The sequence below is a fragment of the Seriola lalandi genome, unplaced genomic scaffold (genome assembly GCF_002814215.2).
Source record: "Seriola lalandi dorsalis isolate HSWRI2012SDOR001 ecotype SW California unplaced genomic scaffold, Sedor1 jcf7180002054885, whole genome shotgun sequence".
NCBI lineage: Eukaryota > Metazoa > Chordata > Actinopteri > Carangiformes > Carangidae > Seriola > Seriola lalandi.
In genome coordinates this window covers 7,533,450-7,555,590 of record NW_019525437.1, presented here as the reverse complement: position 1 = coordinate 7,555,590, position 22,141 = coordinate 7,533,450, and the positions used below count along the sequence as shown (strand labels likewise).

At 40.5% G+C, this 22,141-nt stretch overlaps 1 protein-coding gene across 1 annotated transcript in view; it reads left to right on the top strand.

Annotated features, from left to right (window-relative positions):
* The window catches only part of LOC111671713 (contactin-associated protein-like 4), a 101,976-nt gene that overhangs the window by 32,973 nt on the left and 46,862 nt on the right, over positions 1 to 22,141 (top strand). Inside the window, exons 3-9 of the mRNA XM_023428877.2 lie at positions 1,070 to 1,263; positions 5,633 to 5,780; positions 7,186 to 7,389; positions 15,301 to 15,476; positions 17,146 to 17,292; positions 18,934 to 19,201; positions 20,773 to 20,922. Coding sequence (XP_023284645.1) covers positions 1,070 to 1,263; positions 5,633 to 5,780; positions 7,186 to 7,389; positions 15,301 to 15,476; positions 17,146 to 17,292; positions 18,934 to 19,201; positions 20,773 to 20,922 — 1,287 coding nt within the window. The remainder of the gene's footprint in view (positions 1 to 1,069; positions 1,264 to 5,632; positions 5,781 to 7,185; positions 7,390 to 15,300; positions 15,477 to 17,145; positions 17,293 to 18,933; positions 19,202 to 20,772; positions 20,923 to 22,141) is intronic.

Genomic DNA, 22,141 nt, shown 5'->3' with positions numbered 1-22,141 from the left:
CTAGTACTTAATATTGTAGATCGCACTGAATAATGTCTCCAAATAGATACAATTCATACCCCCCCCCCGAGTTGCAGTGACAAATATCCCACAGTGCTGATGGTACTAACTTCTTTTACTCTGCAGTATGAACACAGTGTCAGTTAATCTCCAACACACCTGGATGCCCCCTCCAGCTGCGGCAACAGCTGTTGCCAAGACCGAGAGGGAGCGCGCCACCCCAAAAAACACGGGAGGGATGTTACATCTGCAAAACACTGTTGAAAATACAAACACTCAGTGATTTTAGTCAGTGTGGAAGTGATTTTACCTCACTCACCCTCATAGTGTTGTCACCTTGGTGTCCCATTAAAAAAAAAAAAACAATGGCCACATTGTGGACACATTTTGAAACTTGGTTGTGGTGTGTAACATAGCTTTAAATACCGTCCTGGTGCTCCACAGTTTAATCCATCTCCTCTAAGTGTTTGTGACTCAAATATCCCACTTAATGTCTTTGATTATGAGGATTTATTATTTATCATCATGAAACCCATGGAAGTATTTGACACATAGCAGCGTTTTAAAACTGTGAGCATGTAAGTGGACTTAAATCAAAGTCAGAGTGGGGATAAACTATATTTACACTGTATTTTGTAACATTTCAACTTAAATCAAGGTTTCCTATGAAAGGGCTGACGGCTAATAACTGCAGACTCAAGGCATTAGCATATATGACTTGTTGTTTGTATTCCTATCATCTGTGAACTCCTCACCACTAATCTGTGCACATTACACAAACATATAAACAAGCAGTTTGCATTCATGTCCAAGCTGTAACCTTTATTATTTGGTTAAGATTTAAAATCTCAGCACGGAGCAACTCGTCCAGAAGATAGATTCACAAGTTTAAGGTTTAATTTCAGGTAGATTAAAGTGTAATGAATCACATTTTACTCCCACAATTTGTCTCTCGCTCCTCTGTATCACCCCTCTTCTCCATCACACACAAATACACACACACACAATTACTGAATGAAATGACAATCTCATTATTAACACACACTTTCTGCCCCTGTCCTCTCTGCAGGAGCTGGAGGTTGGTCTCCTCTTGTCTCCGACAGATACCAGTGGTTGGAGGTGGACTTGGGGAGGCGGACGCAAATCACAGCTGTCGCCACGCAGGGACGATACGGCAGCTCTGATTGGCTGACGGCCTACCTGTTGATGTTCAGTGACACAGGACACAACTGGAGACTACACAGACAGGAGGACAGCTTAGGGGTAACTCTGCTGCAATGATCTGTGACCAAAAGAGTGTGACTGAAAATGTACTTTATTTGATAGTCCTACAGGAAATTCATCCTCATGCATGGGTTGCAAGAAGACAAAAGTATCTCATGTTGCAAAATGCGGCTTGCATGTTGCAAAATGCGGCTTGCATGTTGCAATTTTAGTGGAACATGATGCAGCATCAGTGAAAAAGTAATACCTGCATGCTAAACCACAGATTTCTTTAAATATAAAATACAAATTGGGATAGAAGATCAGCTTCAGGCATTGTGAGGCAAAGTGTTTCAGAAGAACTCTCTGCATGTAACAGGAGGAATATAGATAATAAAAACTGTTGGTCAGCTGTTTAGTTAAAGCTGATAATTCAGCAGGGTTTAACACATCAGCAAGTTATCCAATTCACAGTGATGTTTTTTTTATTTTGACACAAAATAATTCACATCACCATGGTTTGAAGATCAACTCAATTTTGCTCCTTTTTTATATTTTTATTTTGGTCAAATTATTGTTGCTTAGTCGTACAGCTGCCACTGTACCTGTTGGTGCCAGCTGTTGCAGTGCCCTTGAATGTAGCACAAAGCAGAGTTTTCAAAATCGTCCTTATAATGAAAACAACATTTTTCGGTGATGGATTACCTTCCTCGAGCAATTTCACATCTCTACAAAGCTCTTTAGATTTGTGCTGAAATGAAAACCAATGACTGCATGTTAGGATATCTAAAAACTACTGAAAGTATCCAGCATGTGTTGTTATTTGGGTTAAAGCTGCACCTCTACATCTCTTTTCGACAATATTAAGCTGTGAATAGAGCTCAGGGTGGAGCGCAGCTCAACACTCAGGTTGATTGAAGTTAAAATACATTTGGCCTTACTGTCATACACATAATTTACATTATCTGTGGGGACTGGTACTGCCTGCAGCAGCAAGCCTGCTCACCAGGAGCCTTTCACTCTTTATTAATAATGGATGGAACAATGAAAGGAACCTGGGCAGGGCTCCTTCAACTGCATGGAGCTGCTGTCGAACAGTTTAACCTCTGCTGACAGGAGGCGGGTGCCGTTGCTAGAAAAGACTGTGTGGCGTACAAAAAGTCACAGCTTTGATTCCTGCAGCGGAGAAGGTGTCCATCAACAGTCTCCAAGCAAGTCGCTGAATGAAAACTTGCCAGCTTAGTCACTGTGAGCCGGTCTTGATAACGGTGTCAGCTCAGTGCCTAAAATGTAAATGTGAATCTGTGAGGAAGCTGGCAGAGACAGGCATGTGGTGATTTAGATATTCTGCAGTGCAGCTGATGAATGAAGTCCTCCAAATGGACTGTGGAGAAACTCACAGCTGAGGCTCTTTCCTCTGCTTCTCCTTCAGTGCTGCGGTTGCTTCATGACTGCATATGTTCCCCAGTGTTTCATCTTTGCTCTCAGTCATTATTTTACAGCATTTTATCTCATTTTTAAACTATTACACATTTCATTTTTTAATAAAGAGAAGAGAGAGAGTACTAGTCTGCAAACCACTGTATGTCAGAATGACAGGAAGCCATGCAGGCCTCAGTTGATTGAACAACATTAGACATGAGTCAGAGGCAGTCAAGCGTCTCCTCCCTCCTTTATGGTAGACAGTGCACCCTTCTTGTTACAGTAGCAGCCTGGAGAGCAGCTTTTGATTCAGATTTGACAGGATACGATTTTCTCCCAGTGAAGGATACGAATGCTCTGAAGCCTGGGAGTCATCAGTAAAAAGAGAGAACGGGGTTGCGGCTTAAAAAACTTGTTGATTTTACACTCAGCATGGAAGGTGATAAACCCAGATCAGCTTTCAGAGTGTTTTTTAAAGCTCCATATATTAGTCAGGCCAGCTTAGTGTGTCTGTTAAGGAGGAGATTTGACTGCAAAAACAGCTGGATCAGGCACAGCCTTTCTGACTTCTTAGCTTACATGCTCTGTCTTTCTGCTTTTGCTCTCCAGCAGTGGAAAGTAACTGAGTACATGTACTGAAGCACCGTACATCAGGAAAGTTTTGAAGTACTTGTGCTTTAACTGAGTAATTCAATTCGCTGCTACTTTACACCTCTACTCCACAACATTTGAAAGGGAAATATTTACATTTTATTTATTCGATGACTATAATTACTTGTTACTTTAGAGATTTTACATGTAAAACATTGCATTAACTTTTTTTTGCATCATAAAATATGATGCAATTTTGTAGATTAAACTACATAATAATGTATAAAATGGCCCCAACTCCTCCAACTACAACAGTAAAATTCTATTTATGTATAATAATGCAATAATATAATAGTACAGCACTCACTGGGTCCATTTTGCTGCATTGTTTACTTTCACTATTTGCTACTGATACTTATGACACTGACTTTTGGTGCAGAGCTTTACTTGCGTTGGAGTAGTTTTAAATGCTACTTTTACATAAGAAAAGTATGTGAGTTCTTCCTCCACCAACACTTAGTGTTAACAGTGTTTTTAAAGCTCCAGATGTCTGTGTGTTGTTAGCAGTGATTTCCCCTTCAGACTTCACAGATGGTCTAATCTAAGTAGCTGTTAGTGGCTCAAAGCGGAAAAATAAACAGATTTTTTTTTTTAAAGGGCATAATACAAATGTATTTCCCCTTTTTTTTGTTCTCCATTGATCATTTTATGACCCCCCCCTCAGATTTAGCATTTGAATCCTCATATGGGGTGTGACCTCAAGGTTTATAAACACTGGACTTAACTTTGTATAAAGTAGATAAAACTAGCTCCACCTCGACCAGCTGTGACAGTAAAAAGCTGCTTACACATTGATTCATCAGTATTAACAAACCAATATGTAAAATATTCTATAAAATATAGTGTAATTTAAAGCAGTATACAAACACACAAATGAATAGTTTACAACACATTATGTAGTTGTAAGGAGATATATGGACATTTGAAGTGTTTTCTGATGTATTTGTCAACAATTATAACTTCTCATTAATGTTAAAAACAGTATATCAAAGCTGTAATGATATTAATATGTAATGTATATTTTTTGGGCATCTTCTATTTGACAGACAGTGGAGACAGACAGGAAATACAGGGAGAGAGAATGTAAGGGAGTGACATGCAGTAAACAGTCCGGCCAGCTGGAAGTTGAACAGGTGACCTGCTGCTAAGGGTTTTTTCCGCCCATGTGCTACACGTCCCAACCACTCGGCCATTGGGACAGTTAAGCTGTAACAATAATTAATGATGCACGATTACACACCTGAATAAGTCTCACAAAACTTTTATGAACTATGTATACAAATGATTCAAAGGCAGATGTTCAAGACTCATGATCATGGAAATGTAGTTTGTAAAAATGTCTTAATTCAAGGTCGATGAGCTTTCAACTCTGATTCTCTCTCATGCCCTCCTCCTCCTCCTCCTCCTCCTCCTCCTCTTCTCTACCTTTCTCACTTTCAATTTAATTCGGTATGCTGTATTGGCATGAATGTCAGGTGAACAATATTGCCAAAGCATTAAGGATAATACAATTCAATAATGAGATGAGAAAAAAAAAGTAAAGGCTTGTCAGAGGCTACTCATATTTCAATAGATGCTCGGGCAAGCAAATGTGGTGCAGCTCTCCTCAGTCTCCTCAGCAGGAAACAGAACCATTTGTTGAGCTTAACGCTCCGTTGCCCAGCCGGCTCAGTCCTTCAAAGCACCGAAGACGCCACTGAGATCACAATTATGCAGCACCAGGGAAGCCAATTTCACTCACATAGCCACATCAGTACACACTGTGCGGACACACACGCACAGGCGATGTCACACATTCTCAAGTAGGGAGGACAGACACAAGCAAAGCACATGCACACAAATGAAGACTTTTTTTTGGTCCTTACAGATGTTAATATAAGTATTGCTGTGTGTGTGCTGTTTTCCTGTCAACCAGAAAATCCCACTGGATTCACACATGCAGCCGATTGTTGAAAATAGAGGCCATTAGTCTTTTAAGAGAGGCCCGGTGTGGAGACAGACCAGGTCCCAGTTATTGATCATTGGACAGGGAGAGGAGGAGAGAGAGGGATTTTCAGCAGTTAGGATCAATTGCCTCTGTGAGCTTAAAGTTTGGAAATGTCTCAGGATCACAGATGTTAGGAGAAATTTTTCCTCCACACTCTTCCTCCTCCCATCTCTTACTTTTAAAGATCATTTCATTGCAAATCATACTTTCTGTCAAGAAGAGCTCGATTACGACCATCAGAGTACAAAAAAAGTAGATCCCATGTCCCTGTTTAAGACACTCACTTTAAGACACTGCTGCAGCAACCAGTCAAACATGGATGTTTGGATTTAAAATTCACCAAACTAACACGTATTTCTGTTTTGCCAGGCTTTTCCAGGTAACAGTAATGCAGACACTGTGGTCCAGTACAAACTGGAACAGCCCGTCATAGCTCGCTACCTCCGTTTGATCCCTCTGGACTGGAACCCCACTGGGAGGATTGGTCTCAGACTGGAAATATATGGATGTCGTTACAGTAAGTCCACTTTTATTCTTGGACTCCTTTTTGTCAGTTTGGGTTCAGGCATAAACAGTGGGATCCAAAAGTCAAAGTCATGTTTGTTTGTTTATGTTATAGCATATATAAGTGTTCACATTCTACAAATACTCATTATCTGAGAATGTAAAGATATTAAATGACAGATTAAAAATGCTGTGTGTATAACATACATGAGTGGTATCCTCCTATACTGCATTTAACACTGGGTTGTTTTGTTGCAGTAAATTTTGTTGTTTGTTTTATAGCAAAGGGAGATCGCTCTATGGCATAAACAGACTCAAGTTCTTCTATTCATACTTCACTTTTGACATGTCACATCTGTAAGAATGTGTACTGGCTTTTAGCCTTTGAAGGTAAATAAAACAGCAAACTACACTTTGCAGAAGGTGTTAGGAATATGACATATTAAAACAGAATGCTGCACATAATATCTCCATTCTTTACCTGAAGAGAGTCTGAGTCTGGAAACTGTAACTGTAAACCTAGCATCACTTTTATATTTGAGATGGGACAGAAAAACTGCTGATACTGTTACATTTTTTTATTTTTTTATCATACAGATTCACATGAATTCTGCTCTCACACCAATAAGATTTAATTACTCACACTGGTCTTTTTAAGGTCTGTGGTTGCTGCTCTGTAGTCATTTGCAGAGACTCCACCACATGGTTTTGCAGTTGTGTGTACATTAAGAGGCCAAAGGTTTTCATGCTCATTAGAAATGACTCACTCAGAGAGAATCAATAATGTTCAAGCAATAAAAATAAGGCCATACACTAGAAAATATGGGATGTTGTTTTTGAGGTGCACAGGGACCACACTGTCTTTTTATAATGTTCAGTAACAATGGAAACAACAAAACACATGTACAACAGATGCTTAAGCAATGAAATATATGGAAAATCAAGCATTTTATTAACTTTGCTGCATTATAAACTTTCTAAACACCAAGTGCTCCTGTTGTGCTGTCTTTTATTGTAATATCTCTTTCACATGTTTTCTACACATGCATTTGTCTTTGAGTTACAACAGCGCTTGAAGTTTTTTACTTTAACCTTTACACCCTGCATGCTCGTAGAATAGAAACCCGCACTTTCTAACATTGCTCAAACTCACAGACCTCCAATTGTTTTGAATCGATGTGATACTGTCAGATAGTGTGGAATAAGATTCTCTCCGGTCTTGATGCTGCTTAATGGGAAAAAATGTAAAAACTGGATGTTGAGAGATTGAAGCTACATGCCAAATAGCTCTGCTACAAGATACACATTCAGTGAGGTTAGTAAACCAGGTCACACATGATTTAAACTGATAATCATGCTGAAAGTGTATCTGTGTTTGGATAATGAAGCTCTTCCTCCTCCTCCGTGTTGTTTTGCAGCTTTTGACGTGGCAAACTTTGATGGCAGCAGCAGTCTGGTCTTCAAGATGAGTGTTAGGCCGAGCCGGACGGCGATGGAGATGATCTCTCTGAAGTTTAAAACCCTGAAGAATTCTGGGACACTGCTCCACGCAGAGGGACAGAGAGATCACAGCCTCACTCTGGTGTTGGAGAAAGGACGGCTGCTGCTCTATCACCAACAAGGTACAACATTATTCTTCCAACATGTGGCTGAGATAAAACCTGCTGATCCCTGGGGAGGAATTCACATGTTACAGCGCCGACACAGGCTAAAAGTCAAGATATAAAACAAATAGTGGACTAAAAATTAGGCCATCATTCCTGGGCAGGGAAAGTCAATGAAACAGTACTTGTCTCTTCATCTTTACTACCACTAAAGTGCAGTTGAGCAAGACCCTTAATCCCAACTGCTCCAGTGGAGCTGCTCTGTGGCCAGCTGGTCAGACTGTGGGTGTACTGGGCAGCTGTGAATGTGTAGGTGGGCGTAGCCTCTGTGACATCCTGAAGAGCAGTTTTGAAGCTCAGAAGCTGCTTCACTGTTTCCATCTTGGCAGTGCCTGACTGCGCCTAACTCCTGGCTAATCCATAAGTGGACAAGGAGGTGGGGCTTGTGTGGACCCAAGACTTCAGTGCATGCCGGTTTCATAGTTGTGGCAAGCATAGCACAGCTTGGTGTCTGGGCGTGTTGCTCGAAGGTTAACCCAAGGTTAATTCATTTGTACGCTATTTAGCTAGTTTTAGCAGCAATGTTAAAAAGCGAGGCATGGTGAGCACAGACACTGATAGGCTAGTGCCAACATATTAATAAAAATAATACTAGAATTTCACTAACCTCAAAATACAGGAGCACAGACTCATGTTCTGTTCAATGAAGTGCACAACAAGCCAAATCATTAGTCTGACATTTGCATGAAAATTCCTCCAAAATGCTCCAACACATGACCGAGTTTTGTCATGCTAAGATGAGTCATGTTCAGTGACTCAAATTAGCTGAAAGCTAGCGGACTGTGGCAGCATGGTATATAAATATGGAGGACAAAAGTTTTGAAACACCTGTAAATACATGTATTTTACAGTAGCTCAAAGTCTCTTACACTTGAATGCATTCAAGTTTCTGGTAGGACAAAAAACTGCAAGGCGGCAGGAACTTTGGATGTTTTAATTTAATCATTAAAGTGTTTTGGAAGTTTTTTCTGATGATTTTGCTGGCAAACTCTGCAGCTCTATCTATCGGTGCATTCGTTGTTCAGTTATTGTTCACTGCTCTGAGTAAATGTCAGCTAAACACCTAAACCGTGCAGTGTAATTATGCACTCATTCAGGCTCCAGAGCCTCCACCATCCCGTGTCTATATAAGGAATTTAATATCCAGCACATTTTTGTCCCGACAATGAAACACAGGGAGCTCCAAGTCGTTCTCTTTCCATCTGCCAGTTTGCTTATGTGTTTGTCAGAAGTGATTTCTAAGATACCACTGATCCAATTTTGAGAAACTCAGGAGAATCATGCTTCTTTCTACTTTTCCTAATGAGCTCACTGCAGTCTTTGTTTGTTTATCCATATGTCTCAGACAATATTTCAGATTCAGATTTCAAGAAACTTTGGGAATTGGTGCACTTCATGTCTGCAGGCTCGAGGTTACAGGTCACTACAAAGAAACATACATGTTGTTGATGGACTGTGAAGGAGGAAAGCATCATTTGTTGGGAGAAACATGTTTACTCTTGTAGTAGTTTTTTTTTCCTAGGCTTTCTCGCTCTGGTTCTCTCACAGCTTGACTCCCTCTCATATTGTCTCTCTTTTAATCTATGATGGATGTTAGCAACATGTGTTAAGGATGAACTCTGTGGAGCACAGTGGGCTAGCACAGCATAACATGATCCATGGACTCTGCCTGCACAGAATGAAGCACTGAGTGTGTGTGTGTGTGTGTGTGTGTGTGTGTGTGTGCGTGTGTGTGTGTGTGTGTGTGTGTGTGTTCGTGTTTGTGCGTGTGTATTGATGTGAATGAGGTTAAACCTGAGGTGTTGTCGGACTGCCAGGCCGTCGTATTATCGCCATATGGCAAACCTCTCATCGACGGTGCCATCTGGCTGCTGGAGCACTCCAGCACTCTGCTCAGTAACCATTCTTTTCCTTCCTTCATTTAGGGGTTTTCTTTAATTTTATCGGGAATATCCAGAGAAAACTGGTTTCTTGTCCTAAGTGAAGTTATATTTCAAATTTGTAACAGTGGATAATTAATCATAAAATGGAGTTTATCCAATTGTACCAATTAAGTGGTAGAGCAACAATTCCTACCAATACTATCTTTGATATAAAAAAAAAAAATCAAACATTCAGAATTGTTTGATACTCTCATCATAACCTTCGTTTGTATTATATATAAATACGTTGTTTAATCAGGAAGTCATATAGAGATCGAGATCTCATATACAAGTATGAGTGTAAGTGTAAGACAGGTCAAAAGACATGATTCATGAGTGGAAATGTTTCTGAAACCAGAGGGGTTGCTAGTTAACATCCAGATGTAAGACTAGTGGAACTAGATAAACAATGATGGTGGACATTCAGGGGAAACCAGTGGGTCAGATACAGTGTCACTGGAAGTCCTGGTTAAGCAGCTGAGTATCTGCTCTATGCTTAGGTAAGAGTAGGACTGAAAGGTCAAAGGACAATTTAACATAAGACTTCCACAGGAATATTCCCCAAACTTTTGGCACTTTTCACCATGTAAAAATGTGTAAAAATAGTGCTGACCTGAGTTTATAATTGTGTGCAGTGGCAATGAAGGGAAATCTATCACATGCAAACATGTTGTTGCCTGTTTTTTCCATGATTTGAGGCAGAGGCGCGTTGGTTTTGGATGTTTATCTATACATATATGCATTTGATCCTCCACCAGTTGAATTCCACTATGCTCTACACAAACTGCATAGTTTGTTTATTTTACACATCTTGATACTCGATACACAGCTCAAATGTCAGTTGCAATTACAGCATGAATAGTAGGAAACCACTGCAGGTGAAAAGTTGACTCATTTCTATTACTATAATAACAGCATTTCAAGGTCCAGGCTCAGTGTATGGTTATAACATTTGCATGGTCGCATTTTAATGATGGTTAGTGAAAGCATCTTTCTTTCAGTACATAATATACACATTAGTGATGGATTTCCATAGGACTGCTCCCCCTTTTGGCACATGTGGACATGAGGATAGGTGAGAGCGTATGGCCAATCATTATGAGGCAGACCTGAGTTGCGATTGTGTGCAGTGGCAAAGAAGGGAAATTCAGCTACATGCAGACATTTTGTTTTGGTAGTTTCAGTAATGAGAGAACTATTCTCGGACATGTAGTTGTACCATTGTGGCTATATATCACCCAACTGTTGAATGTCACCCTCTGATTTGGCGATGGAGGCTTGCATGTCTGAATAAGCCTCATGTTGAACAGGCTCCATTACTCACTTTTGTACATTTTGCACTCCAATTCATGCATTATTCTAAAAAGATATTTTGCTACATGACTGAAATGTAGGCTACTATTTTAGCATGAAAAACCAAAACTGCTGCAGCAGAAATGTTGATCCAGTTATGTTACTGTAATGACAAAATTTCAAAGACAGCGTTATAGTCTTATGATAATGTTTGCACAAGGCGTCTTTCATTTAGTGCATACAAAAGTCTACATAATGTGATCACAGAAGAGCATATGTCCTAAAAATCTTGAGTTTCCACAGAAACTTTTCTGAGAAAAATGAAGAAGATTTTTGCGAAACTCAGAATTTTCTGTATTCAACCCACCCTCTCTCTGTTTCCTCCCATCCTTCACAGTTATCTTAACCTCCCTCTGTCACTCCCACGCTACAATCCCACAATAAAAACAGAATATTGTCCGATGCCCTCTAGTTAGGAAGAGGTGGAAGAGCATTAATTCCCTGGTGGTATTGTCTAGTGTCTGTCAGCCGAGGTGTCATCAGTGAAAGCCATCAGTCCGACATCAGCTCCCTGAGTGACGCCTGTCACATCTCCCTGCTAGACCCCGGCTGATACTCAACAAAATGTTCAAAGAACTCTGGGTAACAGGGAATGAAAATAAACAACCCCTAGTTTTTGTAACGGAGCAAAGATTAGATTGAGCTATGATAATCCAGCAATACAGCCAACACTGAAAAAAATAAAAACATGCTCTGCCTCAATCACAGTGCTGTCACTGCCGGCTTCTCTCTCTGGCTCTCTGCATCTCTGTCCGCCTCGCTGCCCCCTCCCTTTCCATTGTTATTTATCTCAGACTTTCTCATATGTCGCCCCAGTTCTGGTCCTACTAGATTTTTGTTTCAGAGGCGATTATTTGCCTTTTTCAATTGCATGCGCTTTGTCTCTCTCTCTCTCTCTCCCCCCCCCCCCCCCCCCCCCCCCCCTCTTTCGCACAGCCCTCCCTCTCTCTTACTCTCCCAGGAGTTTGCATTCTGTAGACAGTGTAATTTAGATCAATAGCTCGGAGCATCCACCCTGAGCCACAGCATGCTCCTCCACAGTCAGCTGCTGGCACGAGAGGAGAGGAGAGAGGAGATCAAATCAAATCAAACTTTGGGGGCAAGAATAAAACCTGAAGATTTAGATGTATTTTTCCATAGCACAGTGTGAGAGATTTTCTGAGACATACTCTGGTCCTGTTGGTCCAGACCCTCTCTTTAACAGTGATGCATGTTGGATCATGAGCAAGACAAGCTGGCTTAGATGAAGAGGCCCTAAAGATGGGTAACACTGAGCATCAGGGAAACATATAGCTTATAAACACACTAACATAAAGACCTAAGACAGAGCAGATGTGTTTTTGTTAGTCAGTGGGTAACAGCCATTTACATAAATTAATGTCTGAATCAAAACAGACAGACAGACCAACATGCAATGAGCAGGCAGGCAGACAGACAGGCAAACAAACAAATAAATACAACAGTGAGAGAAAGACCCTCTCTATCTGCCTGTAGCTGTCCAAGCAGTTGAAATAAATTGGCTGGCTCATTAAGATTTATGTCCGCTATCCAAAACCAACTCATTTCCTCTCTGCTTTACATTTATCAAATTGTCATTTTGCTATAATTTGGCCCACTGCTTCATAATTCAATTCAATTCTGAACTGTCACTGGGAGGCTGTAATACACTGTAGTAAATATACTGAGGGCTACAGTGTTTTGGTCCAGTGCGTTCTGGACGAATGGTGTTAAGTGTTGCTGACTAAATTAGGATGGCATCAAAGAGGCGTGCAGGGCAAGCTGCATGCTAAACGAAAGCTTGTCTGTTCTCTGTATTCTCAATGATAAGCACATGCTATGGTTGGTTTCTGGTTGCTGGTTGTGTTTTTGCACCATAAAAGAATATTTCAGATTTTACAGTAACAAAACATCAGCACGATCACAAAAGGTTTTCACTAATCGCACAGAGCAACAAAAGCTTTCGCCAGATCCTCCCCCAGGCATCTGCAGAGTGCTCTTGAAAAGAGATGAATCTCTCTGGACAAAGTCTGCCAGTTGGCAGAGAAAATACAAGACTATGAATTGTGGTGATTACTGTTGCATTTGCTTACTCCATTCCACTTAGTCTACAGTGATTTACAGTGAGCCTCCAGGAGTTCCTGTTGTAAACAACCTCGTAAGAGTTTCAGTCAGCAGCATCACTGTTTTCAGAGGAGCCTGGAACAGCAAAGATAGCAAAGGGGCTCTTACTGTACTGCACTACTCCACTCTATAACAGGCTGCCTACTGCTGGGTCATTCTGTGCAGCTGCAGCAGTTTGTATCTCAAAAAATGTTCCACACAGAGTTACATAGTTGAAAGGCAAACTGTTCAACTGTTCATGGCCAGCCCCGCTGGTTTGATAAGCAGTTTTATCTGGATACCATGGCCTGCTCAGTACTTCGGCACTTAATCCCTACTCATCTAGCTCTACAAGTCTTACTGGTAGTTGCTCATTATATCAGACAAATTTACCACTGTCTTACCTAGTGCCTCTTGAATCATATTCTCACCCTAGCAAAGAGCAGATATTTGTCAGCATGACCCAGCCTTATATCTGCACTGTATTTGTTCAGGTTAAACTACAGCGACTGCCCCAACAACCTTGTTAGGCAGCATTATCTGAGCGGTAGGCCTGCATAGTTGGCCAATCACCATCACTGTGTAATTGGTTGCACTTATGTCACCAATGGCCACAACTTAGGAAGTGCTTAGAATGAATCATGGCCCTTGACCCATCCTACCAAATAAAAGAACATGGTTTCAAAATGAGTTTATGTGTGGGTGTGAGAGTGCAGAGAACATCCCAGAACCACCCATCTCTTTGCTTGCACCCACACACTCAACACAACCATCCATAACAACTGATATTCACTTATGTCTATAATATCACCAGCTACCAGCATGCTAACCCTCTACAATACTTTAGCTAACCAAATCCCTGCAAAACAAATGTTAATTGTTTGCGTGATCATATGCTAAAGTAAGATGGTGGCAGTGGTCAACATTACATTGTACATTATCATTGTGAGTATGTAAGCATGCTTGTACTTAGCATGCTAATACTAATCCAATTTAGTTCAGATCCTCATGGGGCTTGCTGGAGCATGGTTGTCTTCATCTTATCTACTTTCATTCTGTCCTGTATATTACTAATTTTTACTTATTCATTTAATGTCTTATTGACTTTGCTCTGTTTATTTGTATGATTTGTCAACATTTTTTTGGTCAAACTTCAGTGATTAAAATAGAAGAAGGACTGAGAGAGAGACCCGAGACAGCAGCGACTTTCTTGCCATGAATATCTCTGTGCTGTTTGCTTTTTTTCCCCCAGTTTGTTTCATGGTAATAAACTCAATTCCCCACTGTGACTAAAGCTGAGAATTGGTTTAGAGGAAGTACATTATTTTTACAGTCAAGCTGTATTTCAAATACCGGCACCACGTGATGCTGAAATCCTGAAACAATTATAACAGTCTGTCTCCTGATAAGACCTGTCATTGTCGTCCTTCATAAACAGATTTAAAACTTGAGGGAAGAGCCATAATGGAATAGCAAACAGAATATGATTAGGTGATATTGCCTCGGGGAGCTGTCTGGAACGGCAGACTCCTGGGCAGTGGATTGGAGTGTTCAGCACAGACTCCTCAGCTTAAACACAACAACATACAATATTAGTCCGTTCGCTGTGGATAAATCAAGCCGTTATTGCACTGTAACACAGCTGCGTTCCTTCCAGCTGGACGACACGATGACGGCAAGTTTGGTTGCTCTGCAAATGAAGCTCCCTCCTCAGGAACATGCAGGCAGGGAGAAGAGGAATGGGAAATATTAAGAGTGACAGAGTAAAGGGCGTTTCATGAAGGAAAGTTAAGTGTTTCTATAATTGTTTCCCTCAGACTTCTTGTATTGATCTCACACTCTCTATTTCCACTTGTTCAACCTGTAATGAAATATGTCACCTCGTTAAATGGCCCAGTCATTAAAGGAATAGTTTGCCTTTTTTTCTGGAAAACTTCTCCTTCTCCTCTGTCTGTCTGTCATGAAGGAAATGTCTTTCATAATTAATGGGTGAGCACATCTCTCTCTTTCTGTTGTAGCTCTTTCTGTCAGCAGAAACTCTTTTCTCTCCCAACACGTTAGAGGATGCAGAGATGGAGCCACCAATTTGGACTTGCCGGTGTTGGGCCTGTCATTAATTATGTCCTGCTCTCATTTTGCAGCTTCATCATTTATCATACTCCGCATTCCTCCCCTCCAGCATACAGATATGTGCTCTCTAACGAGAGCGGGTGACCTCAGTGACCTGTTCCCCGTTTGAAACAAAGATGAAAATGTTCCACTGAAGCTGCAACATTTCTGTGACGCTTTCTTGTTTTGATACATCAAACATGAACCTTTGAGGTTTTCCTGCTGCGAGAAAATAAGACGCAGTATGCTGACCTTGAATTGTCTTTGTTTTTACCTAGGTGTATACCTCAATCAAAGATCCTCAGGAGGAAGGGCACAAATGAGGATTCCTGCATTAAAGGCACCATCATGACGACATAATTGATTGATTTTCTTACCCTCGCAGGTATGAGTTCATCCTCTGGTGGTCAGCTCCTTGTTTCTGTGGGTAGTCTGCTGGACGACCAGCACTGGCATCACGTAAAGCTGGAGCGGCTCAGCACTCACCTCAACCTCACTGTGGATAAAAACACACAGCAGGTTCACACACCAGCCGAGCTCAGCCACTGGGATATTCACCAGGTGAATAGCACACAAAAACACGTATTTTAAAATGATACGATATTTAAAATGTAACATTCACCTCCTGCACACTTGAAAGATTGGTCACACAGAGATTGTAGTTTTGCACTGTAGGGAATATGGCAGCTATGTTCAGCTTGAGTTCATGTTGGTTCCAGTTTTCATTCTCAAACCACTTCCACCATTTCACTTCTCCAGCCACCTGATGCTGTGGTAGAAATGACTGAAATGAATACTGTTATGTATGTATCTAAATCACTGTTAAATCATCTGGGGTCGTATTAGAGAAACTTCCTATATTAAGTCTTCAGTTAAGACGGAAAGAGTATAAAATAGGAAGAATAGAAGATTTTCCCCTATCTGGTATTACAGAAGCAAATCCCAACTAACTTTAGGAATGTGACTTCATCCTGTCTTATCTCAGGTTATCCGACATTGGTTATGAACCTTGTCTGTTACAACCAATGCCACTTTTCTCATCTTGTGATATGGTATTTTTGTAACCCATGACATATCTCATTGAAATGTACAGAAAATGGCCACTTCACTCTGAAAATCTCCTTTTGGCAAAAAATAAAAGGAAGCACATCAGTCAGTTGCACCACAGCCAGGAGAGAGCCTCATGTCACCAGGTCGAACTCTCCAAAGCCGGTCGTAACTGCACAGCTAACTGCATGGCCTGGGAACTGCTAACGGGTGTTTTGTCATCAAACCACAACATGTCATTAGGGTCTGCCATAAGTCTCTCAGTGAATAAAGTCCATCTGTTGACATTAAGTTGGTTGTGTAAAAGCAATAAAAGCCATATGGATGAAACAAGTGGTGGAAAAGTGAAAGTTAGGACAGCTTAATGGTTAATTTAAGAAGTTACGAAGTGTGTGAAATACACTTTTCCAATCTTAAGTAAGGGTAGGAACATTGACTGAGGATTTACTCATTTCTAATGGCTTTTTTTCCTAAATTCCTAACCTTAATTACCATGGTTACTGAACCATTAAGATAGGATCTACAAGTTAGGAAGTTTCTTTCCTACGGCCCCTGGTGTATAACTGAAAAAGAGCATTTCAACCTTTGTTGACACCTTGAACCTTGTTAGAGATGGTTCAGACTGTCTGGTCTTGAAGGTTTTTCCCAATGGCATGCTGGGAAGGCTTCTTCAGGGAAAAGGGAAAATAACTAAGAGGAGTCATATACGCCCTCTGTGTGACCCTATTCCTCGTAACAGTTTTAGTGTAACAGGCTGCTGTGGCAGGGAATCATCAAACAGATTCTATACTGTTTCTGATGTGGAGTTTTTTTTCCTTGTACCAGAATAAAATACATTCATTTAAGACAAAGAAGACTAACCAGAGATTGGGATTTTTATACATTTATTTTAATCTTCACCTATTGTAGTTTACTGATTGGTCCCAGGCATGCTACTCATTAACTTCTTTAATGTTGTACTCATTAGATATTAGCCATATTCTAGTGAAAGGTGTGAGCAGATTAATGACTACAAATCCATGAATGGGAGTCAGTTTCACAGCATGTTTTGATTTATTTCAATTTTCTTTTCCACTGTCAAAATGCACCAAAGCCATGTGCTCTGCAGGTCAAATGTTTTACAGTCTTACCTTTGGCCTTTGTGTTTACATATATCACATGTGTTGTTTTCTTGTGTGTGTAGCTAAGTGTGGGAGCTGTCCAGAGCCATGGACTACAGAAACCCATCTTGTCCAATAGGCATTTCCATGGCTGCCTGGAAAACCTGCTCTACAACGACCTCAAGCTGATAAACCTGGCTAAACAGAACAACCACCAGGTCACTGTAGTGGTGAGTCATTGTGTTTCAGCATATTTGTTGCCTCATTGTGGTTATCTGCCATTCAGAGTTCACCAGACAGACAAAGTTGTAATTGTTGAGATACGTTGGGGTAGAGTTGGGGAGCGACGGAGCTGAGATGTGAAAGGGGATATGTCAGGAGGCCATTGGTTTGTAGGAGTAAAGTCTTGTTGTCTGTTTTCCTATAGATGAGTGATTCCCAAAGTTTTTGACTTATGAGTCATTATAACAAAATAGTTCCTTCTCATGACCTTTTATTACAGCTTACACAGGTCTAGTAACGGTTCAACTAGTGCCAGGTTCTCTTAGATTGTTTCATTTTAATATTTTTTTGTCATGAAAGGATAAAATTCTACAGTATTTCAAATGCGAGAAAGTAAAGATTTGAGAAATGTCAGTGTTTTTGATTTGAGAAAAGTGTTGTATCTTTTTTTTTTTCTTTTTGTCATCTTCCAACTGATCAAATATATCTTGTGACCACCAACATTTAGCGATTCTTCCAGCAGGATTCAGATACTTTCTATTGAAAGTAGTCGTTTAAGACAGTTCCACAAATGCACTTTTCTTCTGCTGCCAGCAGGTGGGGCTTTGCCACAAATGGCACAATGCAAGTAAGCGGTCAACAAAGACACAAACTAACTTTTATTTAATATAGCTTGAAATGTTTTCTTGATTGTCGTAAAGCCCTGTAATTGTATCCTTTGATATCACTTGATCACGCCTGTAGATCCTCATTTGTTAACGCCCTCTGTCAGGACTCTAATCAAATGCTCAGAACAAACTTCAGAGCAAGTTGATCACTTTTCTTCACTTCAGACTTTTTGTGCTCTTCCTCCTCCCCTTTCCTCCTTTCTCCCTTTTCTGTGAATCAGTGTCATCATTATGCTAGTGGTCACCATCATGATTATTATTATTACCATCATTATTTTCAACATCTGTATCATCATCTCCTTTTATTTTTACACCCATTATCATCACCATTGTCATTAGCATCACCATAATCTCCTTCATTATCATCACCAATGTCATCACATCCACATTTAGGAGTTACAAAGCCCAAAGCAAAAAAACTACAGAGGAAGAAAAATAAATTAGTGAGGAAAGGAGGTAGAGAATGAAAATGAGAAGTAAGGAAAGAAGGAGACAAGGACAAAGGAGAGACAGAAAACAACACTTTGTGGTGTTTATTAATCACAACAGAGAAGTTTTTATGATGCAGTTTTTATGCGTTGTGTAGGAGACCTCCCTCAGTGATACATGTATCTTCATTTTCCCACAGAGACACAGTTTAGTTATAAACTTATAATGTGCTTAAATCTAAAAAACATTGATTCCAGTTTTAAATCTGTTTAGTTAGTATCAACTCTATTTCCCAGTGCCATGCTGGGATTAAGATCTTCAAACAGTGAAAGTGGGTGCAAATGCTTTGTGACCCTGAAGCTTCAGGTTTTCCAGCTTGTTTTAGCCGCTCAGCTCATATCAATATGGTAATACAGGTGTCTTTTTCAGAGAGCGGCTGCTGAGACCTCTGTGACATCAAGTTAAACTGAGTCAGCCTCTGCAACTGATGAATATTCATGCTTTATTATCTCTTTATAATCATTGCTCTCTCTCCCTCGCTCTTTTTCTCAGGGCAATGTGACCTTTTCTTGTGCTGAGCCAGTTTCAGTCGCCATGACGTTCACCGACTCCCACAGCTTCCTACAGTTGCCCGGACTGACATCATGGTCATCAGGGGTTTTCACTGTGGCGCTACAGTTCAGGACATGGAACAAGGCGGGGCTGCTCTTGACTTTCGACCTCCCTCAGCTGGAGAGCACGGTCTGGTTGTACCTGAGTGAGGCCAGACTCCGTCTCCGGGTCAATAAAGCAGGCAGGGCCCCACTGGAGCTCAGCGCAGGTAGGTCCCACCATGATCCCGCATCGCCTCTGTCATTTTGGACAGAATCTGTGAATCTGTTGACCATGTTGTTCAGATGATGAGAACACAAAGTGGTTATTTACATTTACAGATGTAGTCTACAGCGTCCTTGCTCTACTTTACAGTAACTCTTAAGTGTTGTGTGTTTGGTCTGAAACTGCTGAGAGAACAGAATTCTTGACCTTGAAAAAAAAAAAGTCCACACAGAGTTTCTCGAGCTAAGTCACATGATCTAGAACTTTTGATCACACGATTAAAGGTCTTATAGAAAGTGCGAAAGTCATAACCCCTGTTAAACTCCATCTGCTGAGAAAGACTTTGAAAGACACTTTGAAAGAAAGACTCTGCTGCTGAAAAAGTGAGTAAATGGTTGTGTCAAGTTTTTTCTTATTTTTTCAAATGAATATTCTTGGTTATCAATCTGCATTCCCCCAAACTTGGTTACTCATTATTACAGTAAATAAACCGTACCACATCTGATCCGACTCCACAAGTCTGGAGCGTCCTTATCAAGCTTCAGCTTCAGTTTTTGTTTTTTACAATCGTTAAGCTCACATCCAAAATGCACTAATTCATCCAAGACTCTTAATTTGTATTTCAAGAACCAGAACACTGACCACATTTGTCTTCCAACAAGAAAACTGTGTCACTCAGAACAGACTGACCTGAGCAGAATGACACTAATAACAGGTGGTATTACAATATGTACCAATATTGTGTTTGACATAGCTATTATTTTATTCATTTATTTATTTATTTGGTGTAAACCATGATTCCATCACAACATGAGTTGTGCTACCCAGAGAAATTCATTAGAAAGTCTGCAATATACCTCAACTTTTCTTTTTTTTGGCCATTTTTACATAGAGTAATTCCAACTGCACAAAGTTCCAGTAATACTAAACAAAACTTTACATATTGACCTGGGAAAGAATCTCTTTGCAGCCTGGCAATCTTCTGCAGATATGTCCAGACATCCAGCATTCATTCTGTCCAAGAAAGACATCCCTTCATAAACTTTCCACGAGGAGAAGAAAACTTCCTCAGGTCTGAGGAAAGGAGAGTAAGGTGGAAGGAAAAGTGACACCATTCTGGGATGGGCTGTAAACCACTGTGTGACTAGGAGAGAATATGAAATATTACATTGTCTGTATTCAGCCTCACCTGTCCCCTTTCTTCTGGCACAAGACTTTCATCAAGGAATAAAAACAGATGCTCAGTGTTGTGTGGTCCAATTAGGAGTTCATGCAATTTTATTTCTTTTATTTCTTTTTAGATGTAGCAGACTTTAGCAAATCATGGTCTAATTTAAAGTAAATTTGTCTTATGTCTGTTTTAGAGTTTTGCTGGTGGTTGAGTTTGAGTTAGGAAACAGTTGCTGAAAATTGAAAGATGTCGTCTTTGTTTCAAAGCAATGAAAAGTGATCCACAGTTTTGTCCACGCTGACCACTGATGTGCTGACTTTGTAAAGAGTTTTGAAAAGGTGAGCTCAGTATAGAGAAATGTGAGTTACAGTAATTAATATTTGTTTGTGTGTTTGTGGTGTTAGGTTCGGGTCTGAACGACGGTCAGTGGCATTCAGTGGAGATGAACTCAAGACCAGATCATCTGAGCATCACAGTGGACAAAGACGAAGGAGCCACCGCTCACACCAGCATCCCCCTTCCTCTAACCACAGAGAGTCAGCTCTTCTTCGGTGGTAAGACGATATAATGACTTGCATTGTGTGCTGTTTGTCTTTTTTTGTTTTTTTTGCTTGTTAGCCGTGTTGAGACAGACATACAGTAAGTTTAGAAACTCAATTCACAGACATTGCTGCATCTGAAGACAGATGGTCTGTTTCTTCAACTTGCAGGAGGTTTTGAGTTTCCTTCAACTATAATGCTGCTCTTGTTAAATATTGTAAATGGCACTTGAAATATTTTGCTGTGAGGATGGGAAAACTGCTGACGTGGACATTTACAACTGGTCAAAATTCATGGAGGTGCTCAGGTAATAATTATCATCTCCAGATCTTTGTCAGTATATGTGCAGTATATTCATAACAATCATTACTTTTGAAGACATGTTTTATATTTTTACAACAAAGCGCTCTCGTAGAGTCAGTGCCTTGGTGGGTCGCACTGTTTTGGAGGACCAACAGCATATTAGGCAGGGGTTCATGTCTGTTGATACAGCAGCCTCTACTTATGAGTGCACACAGGCGAAAGGTACACTTTGTGACAACTACATTAATAAGCACTTACATCTGCTTACAACTACATTATAGTGCCTTATGAACCATTTAACAAATGTTTATATTCTGCCTATGAATGCTAAACCAGGGGACTTAAAGTGTTACCAGTTCAAACACAAAACAATCTTTATATGATGAAAAAGAATTGCAGTGGGTCATTATTATAATGAATCATACTCAAGTGAATTTTTAAAACCTGGAGTAAAATGATAGTCACAGATGCAACTCGGATGCTGTGACTAAGTGTGTGCAGTGACAATGACTAAGTGCATCATTGGCACTGCCATAAGGAAAACGACTCCTACAAAATCTTCCTTTGAGCTCCTAAAATTCAGAGTGACAATAAACAGTGAGTCATCGTTTCCCCCTCCCCTGCTGGGAGGTGTGGAACTGTGCGCCTGATGGGCTGACTGTAATTAGAGCCTGCAGTTCCTGGAGCAGGAGTGCTTTATTTGGCCACAGATTGCCACCATCCAGGATCAACCAGAGGCGTCATGAATCAGTGATGGATAAGACATGGAGCCGATTCACAGGCTCTGGCATCACAGAGTGGTTTCATGTGACAGGTCTGCCTCAAATAAGACATACAGTGTTTTCAGACAGTATTCAGAACCCTTCACGTTTTCACATTTTGTTATGTTGCAGCATTATGACGTTTTTTTATGATTCATTTGTTCCTGCA